This window comes from Phaethon aethereus (assembly GCF_964289735.1).
Source record: "Phaethon aethereus genome assembly, chromosome: 2".
NCBI lineage: Eukaryota > Metazoa > Chordata > Aves > Phaethontiformes > Phaethontidae > Phaethon > Phaethon aethereus.
The window spans coordinates 131,268,897-131,285,845 of NC_138582.1; the positions used below are offsets into that span (position 1 = coordinate 131,268,897).

Genomic DNA, 16,949 nt, shown 5'->3' on the forward strand with positions numbered 1-16,949 from the left:
TCAAATGTTAAATTCTCTTCTAGTTTTTCTTTTTAAAGAGGGGAGGAATTGTAAATGGACAATATTCTACATTTCTTAATAAATCTGTTGCTCCCTCAACTAGAGTTTTAACAATCTCCCTATTGTTGTGCATCCATTTTTTTAATCAAGTAGATTGAGAAATGTTTCACTAGAATCTTTTTTTGTCTCTCTCTCTCAACACAATAAAACCACCCAGGATTAATAACAAACCTTTCTGTGAGATTTGTAACAATAGCTGTGTTGGAGCACATACCTTGACAATCATCATCATTTATATGAGTCTTTCTCAGATTTAGTAGAAGATCTCTGAAGAATTCTTTTTAAAGGGGTTCTCTAGTTGGCTTTTAAAAAATAATTCCACCAGATTATGATGTGATCTCTCTGTAAACTGGGGTATGAGGTCATTTTTGGAGAATAAGTTTGTTTCTTTTAAAAGAGGCATCTTCTTTCCAGTTAAAATAGTTATTTATTCTTCTTCATGAGCTTGTGATACATATCTCTCTCTGTACATGTGCAGGCTGTGTACGTATACATATGCGCACACGTGTACAACATATATATATTTTTTTTTTTTTTTGAATCATGGCAGGTGATCTTTAGAGGCGGGACTGAGTATGGATCATTTGAACGAGGCAACTCAGGGGAAAGAACATTCAGAAATGTCTAACAATGTAAGCGATCCGAAGGGTCCACCAGCCAAAATTGCGCGCTTGGAACAGAATGGGAGCCCATTAGGAAGAGGAAGACTTGGAAGTACAGGAACTAAAATGCAAGGAGTGCCTTTAAAACACTCTGGACACCTGATGAAAACTAATATTAGAAAAGGTAACACTTTTGATAATTCTGTATTAGAGAAATTTTATTTATAATATTTTTGGGGGAAGCATACTTTTGCAGACTCTACTTCATTTATATTTCAGGATTAAATCTCCATTCTGAAATACTATATATTCCCAACTCTGTTATAAATCACATTTGGGAAATGTAAGCTTCATGCTTGGGTGGAGCATCTTGCTTTACAGGGTGGAGTCTGATTTTTGTTAAGGTAAAGGCTAGCTGCCCTGATTAAAGCAAATTCCTACATTGAAATAGAAGTAATAGAATGCATTAATTCTTTGAGTAAGTGTTGGGCTAAGGAATGAAAAAATATGCAGGAGTAAATACCGAACCCCCAAAACCAATTCTCGCCTTTCCTCTTAATGATGGTCCAAGCTTGGAAGGGCAACAGAATTTCCCTAACAGTTGCAAGTTGGTTTAAAGGAGAGAGTGTAAATCTTTAGGTATCACATTGGAAAAGTCATTTATGATGTCAATCTTCGCAGTTTATTTTCTTAAGTACAATTCATTATTGAACAATGAACAACTTGGGTGTCATATTTTTCAGTGGCTGGTTTGCTGTAATTAGACATTTACACAAGGAAAAGGCACATTTAGAATCATTGATGTTTGTATATGGATGGCTTTTGTTTGCGTTGAAAATACTTTTAATGGACAATAATTTATAAATTTTGCTTATCAAAATGTGTAAGTCTTTTTGACCATGTCCTGCAGGCTTGCTAATTTAAATCAAAATATGCTGCATGTAATTTGGCATTTGTTTTAGAACAGCCTCTACTTTTCTCAGTATAATCAGTGTATGTTTATAATCCAGATTTTTCTTACGTTTGCTAAGCAAAGTGCAGAATGCAACCGAGGCTATTAAATGCGCAAAGTTAGAAGGCAGAGGAATTTCATTGTGTCTGATGCATAACATTTATCGTACAATCATTTATTTTTTCCTCGGTTTAGCGAAAACAAAGAATATATTGATCCTGAAATGAACAGACACAGCAGTCCGTATTGTTAGATCTTTATCTATTAAAAATGGAAAAACAGCACTTCAGCAAATTCTTTGGCCTCTGCTCATGATTACCCTATTTATTGATTGTTTGCCAAGAATGTATGCATCTTAAGAAAGCCAGGGTAAGAGCATTAAAAATATAATTTATTACGGCTTTTCAAGCAGAGTGCATTAATATTGTACAGTGAAGCAGCAGGGCTATATAAAAAGGACTTTCTGACGCCTGCAAACATATAAGTTCCATAAATTCCTAAATAGGCGATTTCAGCTGTCTCTGGTATTATGTGATATTTGCACAGCAAACTTTAATGCCAGGACAGTTTTAGACAAGGATCCTACAGACTTCACTGCTCCGTATGGCAGACGTGCTGTTTACACAGACTCATAAACCTTCAGCAAAAGCTCTAACACTGCCTTCAGGTTTAAATCATGCTGTATTTTTAGCAGCGAGCACTGACCAGCGCTCTCCCCTTTAATACTAGAAGGTTACGGAGTTGCTGCACTTGGAGGTCTTGCCAAGTACTAGCAGGAGTGATCAGCCAGCTGAGATTGCGCTCTCCTGTCTAACATTTTTCACATTAACAGAAGGACACTAGTGACAGTTTGCTAAAAGATTTAGTGGCTTGATTTGTAGTCAGATGATACCTGTGTCGCACCACCAGGATCCATCTCTGATGATCTACGCTGTACATCAAAATTTGGCCAGGAGGTTCTCCCGTGTTGTTTCAAGTACCGCGTTTCCCAGAATGCTGCCACTCGCGAGACCGTGTACCTGGCAAAAAGCGTGCTGGTACGCAGCGAGGTGCCCTTGCATTGCTAGTTTTGTGTCTAGTCATAGCTTCGTTTGTAGGGACTGATAGAGGAAAAAACTAAACACGCTTTGGCTGGTTTTGAGTGTATCTGCACTGTTTGTTAAAATGAAGCTTTGTTTACATTTTATCTTCAGGTATTAACAGTGAAACTACTTAAGAATTTTGAGCCCTTACTCTGAGTCAGACGGTAGTAGGTCAAACATCAATTGTGAGAGCCTGGAAGGAAAAAAAAACAACCCCACCACCTTTTTGTGGATGAAGCATGTATGTGCTTTAGAAAACTCTCCACAGCTTAATTAAAACCAATGAAGAAATCACCAATTTGCATGTACTGCTCTTGCTTTGGTCTTCTCTCCCTTCCTGACCAGTCTCACTTAGAGCTTAAAAAAAAAAAAAAAGAGACAAAAAAAAAAAAAAAGCTTCTTCCTGCACTACATAAATATTGGCAAGCTTTTAGTCTTGTCTTTCATGCTGAGCCTATTGGGCAAACTGGAGTGAGTTTGTGAGCTTTTCCAAGCGAGCCTGAAGGGGTTTGTTTGCCAGAGATTGACTCTCTGGTGAACAGATGTAGTTTAAATATACGTGCTTAAGAGGTATCTTTTTTCTCGTAATTTCTTGCTATACGTTAGAGCACAAATCAACAGACGCGGTCTCAAAGCGTTTCTCTATTGTGAAGAGCAAATCTTCTTTTTCAGCTGCGGCACGTCTGGTGCACCTTCGCAGGTTGGGAGGTTTCCGTAAGTCTAGAGGGCAGCGGTTATAAAGGCATTAACATTGCAGGACTAATTGGAGTTCCTGGGTGCCCTGTTAAAATAACCCTTGTCATCATTTATGCTAAAGATGATACCCCTCTGGCAGGCTGCCATAAGACAGTTCTGTACATCTGCTTTTTAACCCTTTTGCTTTCTGTCATTAAGAGATCCTAACCTGTGCTGCTGGAGACAGGACCGAGGCCTAAAACCGCGGGTCCGAGGTCATTGTGTCATCCGCATCCGTCTGGGAGGCCGGGAGGGGTTTTCACAAAGTCTAGAGATCCGATTGCTGGGAGAGACTTTGTCCCTAAAACAGCTTGGGTCATTTTTTCCTTCTCTCGATCTGTTGTCAAAAGGGAGGAAGAAATTAAAAAAAAAAAAAAAAAAAAAAAAAAATTAAAAAAGGCAAAAGGAAAGGGGGAAAAAGGTTGTTTGCTTAATATTCTGTGCAGTGTAGGGAAGGGTTTGTCGTATGATGCTACAAAACTGGAAATTAGTAATTATTTTCAGGCATACCAAAATAGCAATGAATACCAGAAATGTGGAATGTGAAGTGCAGGCGGCAACAAAAACCAGCCCGAACTGCAGGTACACTTCTTAAAACGGCATTGAAATCATGATTTGTTTCTTAAAGATGCGAGTGAAAGTAGGGCTCAAGTGCACTCAATGAATGAAGCATGAATTAGTGTTAACTTTTGCCTTGTTTCCTTGTGTACTCTTTTCAGAGCGAGTGTGTAACACACAAGGTGATTTGTTGTTGATGTTGAAGGCAATTAAATATTTTTGGCAGGACTAAGAAAGTTTTAATGTTAACGAACAAAATTATGTAGCTGGTACTAAAATGGCTTACAGTGAAGACATCTGCAGTATGTATTTAGGTTCTCATGCTGCCTGCTACTCACAACAAATCAGGCAGGACAGAGAGAATCAACTTCTCTTCAGTCAACCTTGTTATTTCTATAGAAGGTAATTCTTTAATCCGTATCCGATCAAGCGAGATAAATTTGCATTTCTGCTTTTCAGAGAGAGGTATGTTTTGCGGAACTTTCTCTTTTTTTGGGGAGGGTGAGGGGAAAGGACTCAGGGAATATGTTTATCAAATATTTGTGATGATTCTTGATGCCTCCTCTGCCTGTTCGTACAGGTTTTATTTACATAACACTGTATAGACTCACCTACTCTACTATAACTGAAGTTTAATACGTTAAATTTTTTTTTTAATAGGAAGTATGCTTCCAGTTTTCTGTGTAGTGGAACATTATGAAAATGCCATTGAGTATGATTCTAAGGAGGAGCATGCAGAATTTGTGTTGGTGAGGAAGGATATGCTTTTCAACCAACTGATTGAAATGGCATTGCTATCGCTTGGATATTCTCACAGCTCTGCTGCCCAAGCAAAAGGTAAATAAGATTACGAAATTGTAGGATGAATTATGTTTGTTTGTGGGGTCTTGGGGGAGGGGCAAGATTTCTTCCAGGAATGCGATACAGGTTTTACTTCTTGAACTTCTTGCAGATTCTGTCTCTGTATTATTCTCTGTATTATTTTTCTTTTCCCCTTAATGTATTTTTGTTTAGTTAGTGCACATTTTGTTCGTGGGGAATGTGGAGGTAGATTCTTCTTTTTATTTTTTTGTTTAAAGAAAAAAAAAAAAGACTTCAACTGAATCATTAGTATGCTTATTGACCTTAATAATCTGCTCCACTGAGGATCCACAAGGAAGTGTAAAGCATATTTGAGCAGATGGACTGTTGAGAGTCAACTTGCATTTATGACTGAATATCCAGCTCTGTTTCTTTTATTTTGTTCCTGATGGTTTTATAGACTGCAAAGTATTTTTGGTTTTGTACTCAGTCCTTGCATTGCAAAATCCTTCCTCACTTATTAAGAGGAATGCTAACTATTATATCATGTCCTGCTGAATTAATGGGAACTTAAGAAAATACACTTCTGTCTATATTAGAAAAATCTCCACTGTAATGCATTTGTATAATTTCATAATCCAGATAAAGTATATCCTTGATGGGGTGGGTTGTTTTTTTTTTGGGGGGGGTGGGGGGGTGTTCTTTTGCTTTGCCAGATTTAGGAGGCTACAGACAAAGGTGGTGATCTTGTTAAAATCAGATATTTTCCTTGCCCGTAGGAATTAACAGGTAAATTACTTTTTTCAATTTTTCCTCCTTTCTTCCCCACCTATCTCCAAAAATAAAAATCCCATAGGGCTTATCCAGGTTGGGAAGTGGAATCCAGTTCCACTCTCCTATGTGACAGATGCCCCTGATGCTACAGTAGCAGACATGCTGCAAGACGTGTATCATGTGGTCACACTGAAAATCCAGTTACACAGGTAAGTTGCATACCAGTTCTGGGATGTGAACTGTTACTTGTCTGCTCTTACTGTTAATATTGCTTGTATTTAATTCCCACTGTGCTGTATGCTCAGAGTACAAAGGCTTATCTAAATTCCTTTTTAGTTACTCTAATTCTTCTTTGACTTACAGTATATATTGCAGAAAACTTTTATAGCTCTGATACATAGATTTTCTTTGGATATCTCATTAAAACTATATTGCATTTTAGTCAATTAAATGATGCATTACAAGAAGGCATTTTACATAAAGTTTACTTAAGAGAAAAATATTTTTGCATATCATGAACAGTACCATCTGTGTGCATTTTGTAAAAGAATGACTTGCTCACACTTATTGTTGCTGTCTAGGTTCTTAAATTCACGGTAACAAAAAAGGAAAAAACGGTTAATATATTAATGCTTTTCATGATCAGTCGTGAGAAAGCATTACACCTTAAATTGTTTTACCAAGCGCATCAGAGCAGGAAGGTAGAAGTAACATGAAAAAATAGTCGCCACATGCAGCTGATGTATAATTCATGCATCAATACAGCAGATGTGTTGTATAAAGTAATTAACTAATCGGAACAATCAGGAGACCGAGAGCAATCTCCAGATGCATCTGCTTGATGCGCAAAATGAAATCTGTCTGTCTTAAAGGAATGTTCTGCAGCAGGATGCAATCTTGTAATAATCCCTTTTCTAATCTGTGTTTCAAATAGTTGCCCTAAACTAGAAGACTTGCCTCCTGAACAATGGTCTCACACAACAGTAAGAAATGCTCTGAAGGACTTACTGAAGGATATGAACCAGAGTTCATTGGCCAAGGAATGTCCCCTTTCACAGGTACTTAGCATAACATGTAATAAATAATAAAGCACTATAGGCAACGCTGATGTGAGATTTGAGATTTCTACAGACTGTAGCAAGTAGTACCCGTGGAGTGAATCTGCCAAAAATGCAAATTCATTTGACCACTTCATGATCTTTATAAATATGCCTGATTCATTTTGAACATAGTCTTACAACGCTTCCCATGGGGAGTCGTGAAAGGTTGTTTACACCACAGTAAAATTGTCTCACAGCAAACTGGATTTTAACTGGTTTTTGTCTTCAGTCTTTGAACTGCTTTGATGTAACTACTTTTTTCAAGCACGTGTGTTCAAGATGTTAGAAGGCTCTTTACTTACTGCTGTCAAAAGTACTATTGAATCTGAATGCTTGTTAGATAACCTACGGTAGTTTTAAATGCTAATTCATAAAATGAGACAGTCTTTGGCATGCTATGTGAGAACGGAAGAAAGAATAAAGCTCTTCGGATGATGTGTTGTTGTTGCAAACAACCAAAGGAAAATCAGCCATTTATTAGTTCTAATCAAAATATACCTAAACAAAGATGAAACCTGAATTTATGCATTGCTAAATATTGAACTGGTGCATTCCTCAACCCTTAGTGGTATTGTTCTTTTTTTTGCCATTCTTTTTGTCATTCTTTCATCAAATTACTGTGAAGGCACAACTTACTCTTCTAAGCAGTACGGCATCCAATGATGCTGTGGTGGGAACATCATACTTCTTTTTACCTTTTACATTTTAAAATGTATTTTGCTGTGGGGCAGTGGAGACAAATTCAGCGTACAAATACATGATGCTAGTTGTGGTAGGGAGGGGAAAAAGGAAATTAAGGAATTCGAGGTATTGTTACGGGGATTTTATTTCTGTTGCTCAGAATATTGTAGTCTTTGTCTCTGAAAGACTTTAGTCAATCTGTAGAGGACTACTTTCTTTCTCTATCTCTTTTTACAGTGGATAATATCAGCAGGGTGTTTTCCCATCACTTTTTTTTCCCTTATGGTTAGATTGTTTTCAGTGATGTGGCTCCACTATAGGAAGTTTTGAAGTGGAAATAATCAAAATTATCTTCACTGGTTGCAAACTATTCCAGTAATATGTCTGCAAAGTTATCTTGTATTTACCTACTATAAAAGCATGTGAGCTTTGGCACTGCTGGCTTATGGAGGCTGCAGATAATTTTCTCCATTTTAATCTAATAGTGCTAATTTTTACTTGATAGTGATGGAAAGCAAGTAAGTTCTGTTGAGATGGAAGATTTCATTTCTATTTGGACGTCGTGCTTCAGATAGCAGCTTCTGTATATATGTGCATGATGCAATGATAAAGCACAAAAAAGGTTTCTAAAAGGAATGCTTCACTAGAGATAGTATCATGGTACTGGAAACTATTCAATAATTACACTCTGAAAAAGTTGTTTTTAAACTATGCTGAATTTTTATATAATAATTTTAATGGACAGAAAATGTCTTGCCTAATAACAGCTCTTGAAGTTAGCACTTGAGGTGACCAAAACCTCAGATTACAGAACTCGGATTTGGGGTTGTTTGTTTACTGTTTTGCACCTCGGTATTTGTCAAAGAACATACTTAAAGCTGTGAGCTTCTTTATTAGCATGCTTATTACTTTTGTCATCTCTATCTTCACCAGTGCTGCAGTAGTTGGGTTGCAAGAATTTAAATAGCTTCTGCTTTCCTTTTTTCTTTAAAGACGAAATCACATTAAGCTTAAAATACGTTTATTTATTCTGAACTTTTGGAAAAACAAGCTGTTAACAGTGGTTGATCGAGAGCCCATCAGTCAGTCTAAACCTTGCCATTTCTCTTCAGGAACTGGAGGGAGGACGCGTTGATCTGACGGTGTCCTTTTCACATGACTAAATTGATCCAAATGCTTCCTGTATTTGCCTGACTAGTATCTCATTGTATATTGCTCCGATGGAAAGGACACTGATTTAAGAGTGTCTGTGTTTCATTAAACATTAAATTTGGAGAATTGCCCCACAGTGTTGTGCTGCTGCAGCAGAGGTGAGAAGTAAGAGCAAGGCGGAGGTCAGGAGGCAACGTTTCCTTAGAGCGTCCATCCAAATGCCAGCATGGGAGACTCTTTTGAGAGCAGAGAGGTGGTCTGTCCTGTTACATACTTCCACGGGCATGGGTAATGCCATATGAAGTCCTTCATCACAAATGCAAACTAATGCAGTGACACCGTACCATAACTTATTAACACTGTTATGGATATAATTTATTAACCACAGAAAAATGACTCAAAGTGGAAACGAGAGTAGTTATCGTTTTCTGTCACTGTCATTAACAGCACTCTGTTTTGTGTAGGTATGGAAGGATTTGTTGTAAAGTATCTAAGTTGCTGTGCTCAATGCGTGGCATCTCCAAAGACCAATTTAAGCATGGAAAACTGAGAATCATCCTCCTCACCATTTACTGTATTTTCTTAATTAATCTTGCATTTTCTGTATTAAAAAATTGCTCGTATTTATTCAGAACATTGACATTCTATGTACTGCAAAAAACCCCAAGCAAACTATTTTTATAGTGCAGATATATTTAATAGCTTGAAAATACATGAGCAAACAAATTTCTAGATCCAGTTTGTCTTAATTACGGAGTCTTGAAAATGTAACGGCATCATCTACTTGAGTGGGTTTTCTTTTTTTTTTTCCATTTAATTTTTTTTTTTTTCCATTTGCTTTCTTGTCCAACTAAAACCTGGAGGCGTACAGGTATGAACTCTTCGTGCCTTCCTCTTGCTGTCATTAGGGGAGTTTAAACAATATTTAATTGTTCAAAACACAATCTTTTGAATCTACTGTAATTGTCTCACTCTGGGACTGCTGTGGCCACCCCTGAAGGCCAGGTTTATCACTTGCTGTATGAGCCCACATCACTGGGAATCCCCATTGACATGACTTGGAGTCTTTGGGATGGACTGGAGCAAATCTATGGCTCTGAAATGCCATGGAATCACAAGCAGCCATCCAGGAGTTTAGTCTCAAATTTTTGGTATCAAGCAGGCAAAGTAAAAGGTCGCTGCAAATTTTGCATGGAAAAGCCAAACCTGTTCTTAATTATGCACTGCAGTGTGTATTTTCATGCTTTACCTTGGGTTTGCAGATTTTATTGCTAGAGCATAGCAGCATACGCAGATGCTGGGTGAAGGACTTCTTGTGTTTTGATACGCGATACCATTTCTGCTTCCTCTCCAGACCTTTTTGGATGGGGAAGGCAACTTGGAATTTAATCTAGGGCTCAATTTTGGGCCATCTTGTGCATTCCATTAAATTGGTGCATCTCGTGAGTGGCCTAGATTTCATTTCCCTCCTGTTCTGGCTCGTTAGTCTCCAAAGAGTTGTAAAGAAATTGTTCTACCATCAGTTCTTATTTCCAGCCTCTTGTGCAGAAGCTCTATTCTACCTCAGTCTGTTGGGAGCTGCTCTAAAGTGATCAGGGAGGCAGGCCTGTTGCATTTATTTATTTAATGTTAGTCCTTCCATCTCTCTACTCAGCCTTAGTCCTCGCATTTTCATACTTCATTTTCACAGTTTTGCTCTGTTTTGGTTTTTAGTGTCGAAGTCTCTTATTACTTCCACAGTTAAAATAACTGAAATGCTACAGACCATATTTATACTGTTATTAATAAGGGTTTATTTTGTTTTGTCCCTGTCGAATTATCATCTCTCTCACTCTCTGTGTGTATATATGGCTAGATAAGCTTTTATGAGGGAGAAGAGAGTAACATGGGCTATCAGCCTAAGAAAAGGCTGGAAATTCTCTTCATAATTGTGGAACAAACTCACTGTGTGCTTTTGAACATTTAGATGTACCCCTTATCTTGAGTTCCTGTAACCTTTTCCATGAAAGGAAGATAACGAGTCACCTACCAAACGAAGAGGTTGTAGAGATTAATTAGTATCTGGGCACTGCTTTGAAAATATGGCAGTGATCAAATGACATTGACTTTCCCACTGGTATTATCTCACCTGAATTTTTTTTTCCAAAAAGATTTTCTAAACGGTTGTTGTTAGCATTCACAAACAGGCTTGGGTTTTTCAATATTTTTTTTTTTAATTTCTTTTTTCAGTTTATCAAACCACTGCAAAAGCACTTCTGAAGTGACATACTCAATCTTCCTCTTCCCCTGTAGAATAGGTAGCCTAACTCTCAGGACTGCCAATAGCCAGTGCGCTGTAGATGAGAAAATCCAGGCCTGCTGTGTAGTAGAACCTCAAATCTCATGGCTTGTTACGTTTCAGAGTATTTTGTAGGGGGGCATGCAGTATTTCCATGGAATATATCCAGAGTCTGTGATACTTAGGGACACAGTAATTTATGTGCATTGTATTACTAATTTGAATTTTTTTTTTAAATTTTTTTACAAAAAATTACAGACCTTAAAAAAGATCTGTAATGTCTTTTACATAATTTTGCTCTTGATGAGGAGGGAATGGCATCTTTTCAGTTCGAGAGAGATACGCTCGCATTCCATGAAGCGTACGCGCAGACAGAACAAGCGCTGGTATGATCCCGAAGCCTGAATAGTTTTGCACTTGTGATCAATACAGCTGTCCTGGCTGCATTTTGATCAAACGTCTGTGCTGCAGTGAGCGATTGTCTGTGTCTGACATGGGCTCAGTACAGATCATATACTTCCCCTTCTGTTAGAGATCCTGCCCTGAATTTGCATGCCGTTTTACGCCGACGTCGTGTAGGCCTCGTGTGATCTGGCAGAGACGCCAGACGGAAAGCTGGCTCGCAACGCCGGTGTTTCTCCGTTCACCTGATCTGAAGGCACCCAGCCATCACAGCAAATAAGCGGCATAATCGATATCCTCTAGAATAGTGGAATAGAAATAGGAACCTGCGTTTCCTCGCTGCTGTTCAGGCCCTCCCGGCGCTCCAAAACCCCAACCAAAAAAAAGTTGCATTCGCTAAAAGCAAAATTTTCAGACCTATAAATAACCAAGGAATGAGCTATTAAGAGTTGCCAAAATACATACTTTTTTATGAGCAATTTTTAATTCATGCCTTACAAAACTGAAAGCTGCTTTTTGCCCTCCCCTTTCTATTTTACCTGCCTAGACCTGAGATCAAGTCCTTGGGTTTCTTTGTTGCCTGTGAGTCTTCTCGCCTTCTCCCCCCCTTCTCCCCCTCCTCTCCCCCAATAATTAATAACCTGAGTGAGGAATGCAGCTCCTTTCTCTACTTCAGAAGTTACTGTACTTCAGATTTTAAAGATGTCATTAATTATTTCAGGGAAGTAAATCCTTGAGGGCCTGGGCTCAGGTTTTGGCAGGCAGGGCCTTTCAGCCCACTCCTCAGTTGCTCAAGAGCATTCGCTCTGATGTCTCTTCAGGCTGACATGGTAATCTGGATTTTTAAAACATTTTCAATTAACTATTAAAATTTGTGCCCATGATTTTTAGTCATCCAGATAGAACGGGCAGTACAGAGCCTGTTGCTGACAGGGTGGGGAAGATGAAACACGCACGTTGGTAGAGCTGCGTAAGGACATCCGCGGGATACTCAGCCTGATCTGAGTATCAAATTGCTAATTGAGATCAATTGCTTGATCTTTTGATCACTGATTTACGTTCTTTAGATGCTTCTAAATGCTCTCAGCGTTAAAGCTACGTCAGTCTATCTACAGCAGTTTTATCTGGGCAGCACACTGTTAAAGGAGAAAATATATAGCTATTTTTCTCTGCCCCTTTATTAGAGTTAACTATAACGAGGATGTCAAAGTCCCTTTCCAAAACAGTTATGGGGCCTGGACTTAGTGCGGGGAGGCGGAGAACATATCTTGTTTCTCAAATAAATGCAGTTTCTGACTTCAGAGGACTCTGTAAGGTGTTGGTGTGTCCCTTAGTATCTGTGCTGTCATGAGGTCCTGTGTTTCTGCTTCTGAAAAAGTGGAGAAGAGTCCAATAGAGGAATGGTCCTACTGTTGATTTCTGTTTTTTTTTTTTTTTTTTTTTTTACACTCCTAAAGTCAGCTGTTTGGAGATATAAGCAGTTGTCTTCTGCCAGGCTGTCCCAGGAACAAAGTCAAAAAATTAATGCTTTTTAAGGGAATAACATTTTTGGGATTGGGCTCCCCACTTTGTGTGGTAGCTACTTGGGATTGTATCTCAGCAATTTTGAGAACTGTGTCATGTGGAAGATTATCTGTGTCATATGGACTTCAGGTTTTAGGGAAGTGGCAGAATAAAAAAGAAACACAGCACGTTTTCTTCTGATACATTTTCCTTCTAAAATGTGCATGTACTTGTAGAACTGAGCCCTATTCAACTTCTGTTTTCACTCAGTGGTCCTGAGAATGGTATACAGAATAACTTGCATTTTAAATATTTGTGGTGGTGTTCTTTTTTTATATATATATATTTATATATAAAATATTTTAAAAATTTTTTTGTTTTAGACTTAGTGGGTTAAGAGGCAGTCAAGTAATGCACTGCTACAAAATTTTATATTCATTCATTCATGTTTCTCGCATACTTCTTAACGTAGTCATGGCCGAGTGCGATCCCTGATTTATTTATTTTTTTCCATAACTTTATTAGAGGGTTAACAAGCCACTCCTTCAGTGTTCTTTAAAGCAAGATTGCAAATAAGTCTTTTTTTTTTTTTCTTCTTATTGGCAAATTGTTGGCTGTAGAGTACTGCACAAGTATAAACAACATGAGAGATCCTTTAACATAACATGAGAGAGCCTTTAGTCGCTTTGCTCCCTAGCTTTGGAACTCATTGCCAATTGAAGTAAGGAAAGCTCTGGCTGTTGGGACTTTTAAATCTAGACTTAAAAGTTATTTGTTCTGTTTAGCATTTTTAAAATGATTCTATTAGGAATTGTATGTGCTTCAGTTTTAATTTTAACTCATAATGATTGTAAAGCACCCTGGGATGCTTGCATGAAGGGCGCTACAGAAACCCAAGATTGTATTGTACTGTGTTGTAATGTATTGTATTATTACATGGTGCTGGAGTTGGACCACGGACAATTCATATAGAAAGCATTTGAATACTTAGCTAAAGATAAGGAGCGCGTGTGGGGGGGTGCTGTCTCTTCTTGCTTCTTTTCCCCCTTTTCTGTCAGTTATTTTATTAAACTAAATTAACATGGCAGTTATTCCCTAAGAAATGCCAGCATAATTTACTGCTGCAAAGGGGCTCAAAATGTAAACCAGATGATAAACTAAAAATAAAAAAGTCCACATTAAGATTTAATTGCACTTCCCTTTTTATATTACGTTCTTATGTAAAATACATTACAAAACAGTACTTTCTTTATCACTTCCTTCACTTTTAACTGAACTTCATTAACAATAAAGAAATATATTGTCTGTTTCAGTAATGTCACTTGACAGTTAATCCCTTAACTTGATGTACATGTCTTTAAGATTTTTTTTTTTTTTTTTTTTAATAAAGAACACGATAGCACTGACTGGAGCCAAGTATTGCACAATCATGTGATTTGCAAGTTTCCCAGCTCACAGCTTTGCCAGTGCAGGTCAATTCACACCTGCCACACTTATGCCATTCTGGTCCTCATGTTGCTTTTCCTTGGTGATTGTCAGAGGTAGGGAGAGTTGTGTGTGCGGCTCCTTCCTTCCCTCCCCCCTCCCTCCCCACTCCAAATGTGCGGTAAACCTTGTGCATTGGAAGTGTCTGCTCAGGAATTAAATGGAGTTTAATTTCTGTCCATTAGGAAGCTGCTATCCACATCGCCAATTAAGCCTTCTATTTAAAGGGCGAGGAGATACGTATGTCTACATCTTAATCACTGCTGTGACTGGTTTGCAGAGACCTTCCCTGACTGGTTCAGTTATTACTAGCAGTGGTGGGAGGCACGGAGGGATCAGGGTGGTTATAAAACCTACCCAAAAGCTGAGCAAATTCCGTAGGTGCTGTAGCCTCACTGTCAGCAGATTTAAAGCTGAGGTACGTCTGTGTCAGGGGACGCAGGGGTGTAGGCATAAAGATGCGTCGGGAGAAAATTACTTGAGTTGGTAATAATTTTTTGCCCGACAGGAATGAAAGCAAAGCAGGGCCCACTTACTGAGAGGCAACGCTAAGAGATGAGCAACTCTCACCTTGTCAGACCAGACGCATTGCATGTCTTCGCTCTAATGATAACTTAGAAGGAGAGAGATGCGTTTCTCAGACTCTGAGCGAAACTCTCAAAGCGTGCTCCCTCCCCACCACTCTTTTTCTTTTTTTTAATTGATAATTAGGCTCTTCCTTTTCATTTCTAAGAAACATGGTAGGAAAACCTAAGGCGAGGGTGAGCTTTGTCTCTCATTCCTTGGACACTTCTTTAAGAGGAGCACAAATAGTATCAGATTCCCCTGGTGCCTTGCAGCAGTGATCAGAGGACAGGTTTTTCAGGACAGCAGCAACCTCAGACCTGCCTCACTCCAAGCCATGGAATAAACTACTCAAAAGGGAAAAGTTCTGTTCCCCAGGGGTGGGAACAGATGAAAGGTTCTCCCCATATACACCTGTCTCTTAATTATTTTTATTTTATTTTTTAAGTACTTAGATCTCCCACACTGAGAGTTGCAGTTCTTTCATAAGCTTGCGCCAGAAGAGGGGGGGGAAACCGCGCTAAAGCGTAAGCTGTGCCGCCTTTCCAGAGGGTTTGATACTTTTTAGTAAACTGTCTAGAAGGATGGGTTTCATGATGATGAAAAACTGAGGCAGAAGCGAAGGACGTTAGTGTCGACGGCCTTTCTAGGGATGGAGAGGAGATCTCAGCTCCCTGAGTTTACCTAGTATGTTTGTATTTGAATCAGTATATCTAGACTCTCTCAGAATTGGGGGGTGGGGGGTGGGTGTGGATATATATAGAGAGATATATGTATCACAATAAAATCCCACCAAAATGTATTTGCCAGCTAGTATGTCCCTAAGCTCTGAAAGCTGTGTTCCTTATTCTGCACTTCTTGTAAGGATGAGCTTTGTGTGCTAAACCTAATCTAGCTATGTATTTTTTCATTTCATATATTTTAACATAAGGGGTAACTAAGAAAAAATTTTGAATAAATAGACCCTCAAAGTATATGTGCGTATTCCACATGGAAAGCTAGCTGGAACATTTCTCTTTCGAGATATCTTCATTGAATCTTGAATCTTCTTATGAATTCTTCAGAGCATCTATACTTTTCACAAACTCTTGTCAGTGAAAGGCAGCAACACAGAGGCAAAACTAGTATCTTGGCTAACATAGCTGCTTAAAATGTCACCTTTGTGTGATTTTACTTAGCAGAAGTTAAGAATCCGTAGCAAATTTTGTACTATAACTTATTTTTCTCCTGGCAAATTTTAAAATTTTTCTCAGAACAGAAAGTAGTTTGTTTGTGTGCTTTTAGCAGTATAAATTTCCTCATAGAATTTGGATCTATATGATTATGAGCCACCTGTACATCTGATTATTCTTAAAGAGGCACATGGCCTGGAACAATAAATCTAACAGCCATTTAAACAAAGGATATGCAAGGGATGTTACATTTGGCACTACAGGGGTATTTAAGCAAGCAGTCAGAGGCATGAGAGATGCACTGACTAGGAGCGGAAATCAATGAAGTTCAAACTAAAAGCTAGTCATACATTTAAAAAAAAAAAAAAAAGAGGTACATATCTAGTGAAAGAGATTACCATGGGATGTGGTGAAAGATCCAGCACAAGAAGTCTTCAGATCAATATCAGATGTTTGCTCTAGCTCAGCCACAGGTAACTTGGCTGAATTCAGAAATTACTAGATGAACTTCTAGGGTCTCTTTTTATGTAGAGACCAAATAGATGCTCAACATGGTCCCTTTTGGCTTTAAAAATCTGCAAAAACTTGTGTGGAAAAAGGAAAAGAGATCAAAGAAAACGCTTATCCTAAACACCAAAAGAAATTCAGCAAGACAACTGTTAGTGCTACTGAGTCTGATGACTTCTTGTCTGGACATTGTGCCTTAGGGCTCAACTTCATGCCAGACATCTGATGCTTTGCCTAGCAGAACAGTGGAATCCGAGAAGAGACTTGCTGAAAATCATGTCCTATTTCCCAGCAAGGAAATCTCCCTTAACGTGGCGGATAATGCTAAGCAATTTTGAAGAGCCTTTTACAAATACTGTAGTGAAAACAACCATTGTGGCTGGTTGAAGATAGAACAATTATCAACATCTCTGTCAGGAGAATGTATATACTTTGTTTTTGTGGAAAAGTTTTATGTGCCCAAAGCTGAATTTAATGCATTAATAGATCTAAAATGTCCCCTATCACACAAAGCATTTGCATTAGGATTAGCATTTCCAGA

At 38.4% G+C, this 16,949-nt stretch overlaps 1 protein-coding gene across 3 annotated transcripts in view; it reads left to right on the forward strand.

Annotated features, from left to right (window-relative positions):
* Positions 1 to 324: 324 nt before the first annotated feature.
* Positions 325 to 16,949, forward strand: part of SATB1 (SATB homeobox 1) — a gene marked incomplete at its 3' end in the record, with an annotated part of 70,421 nt that continues 53,796 nt past the window's right edge. For all 3 annotated transcript variants that reach the window (XM_082014828.1, XM_082014829.1, XM_082014830.1), the window contains exons 1-4: positions 325 to 846; positions 4,650 to 4,826; positions 5,647 to 5,773; positions 6,499 to 6,622. In XM_082014828.1, coding sequence (XP_081870954.1) covers positions 636 to 846; positions 4,650 to 4,826; positions 5,647 to 5,773; positions 6,499 to 6,622 — 639 coding nt within the window. In that variant the 5' untranslated portion in view covers positions 325 to 635. The remainder of the gene's footprint in view (positions 847 to 4,649; positions 4,827 to 5,646; positions 5,774 to 6,498; positions 6,623 to 16,949) is intronic.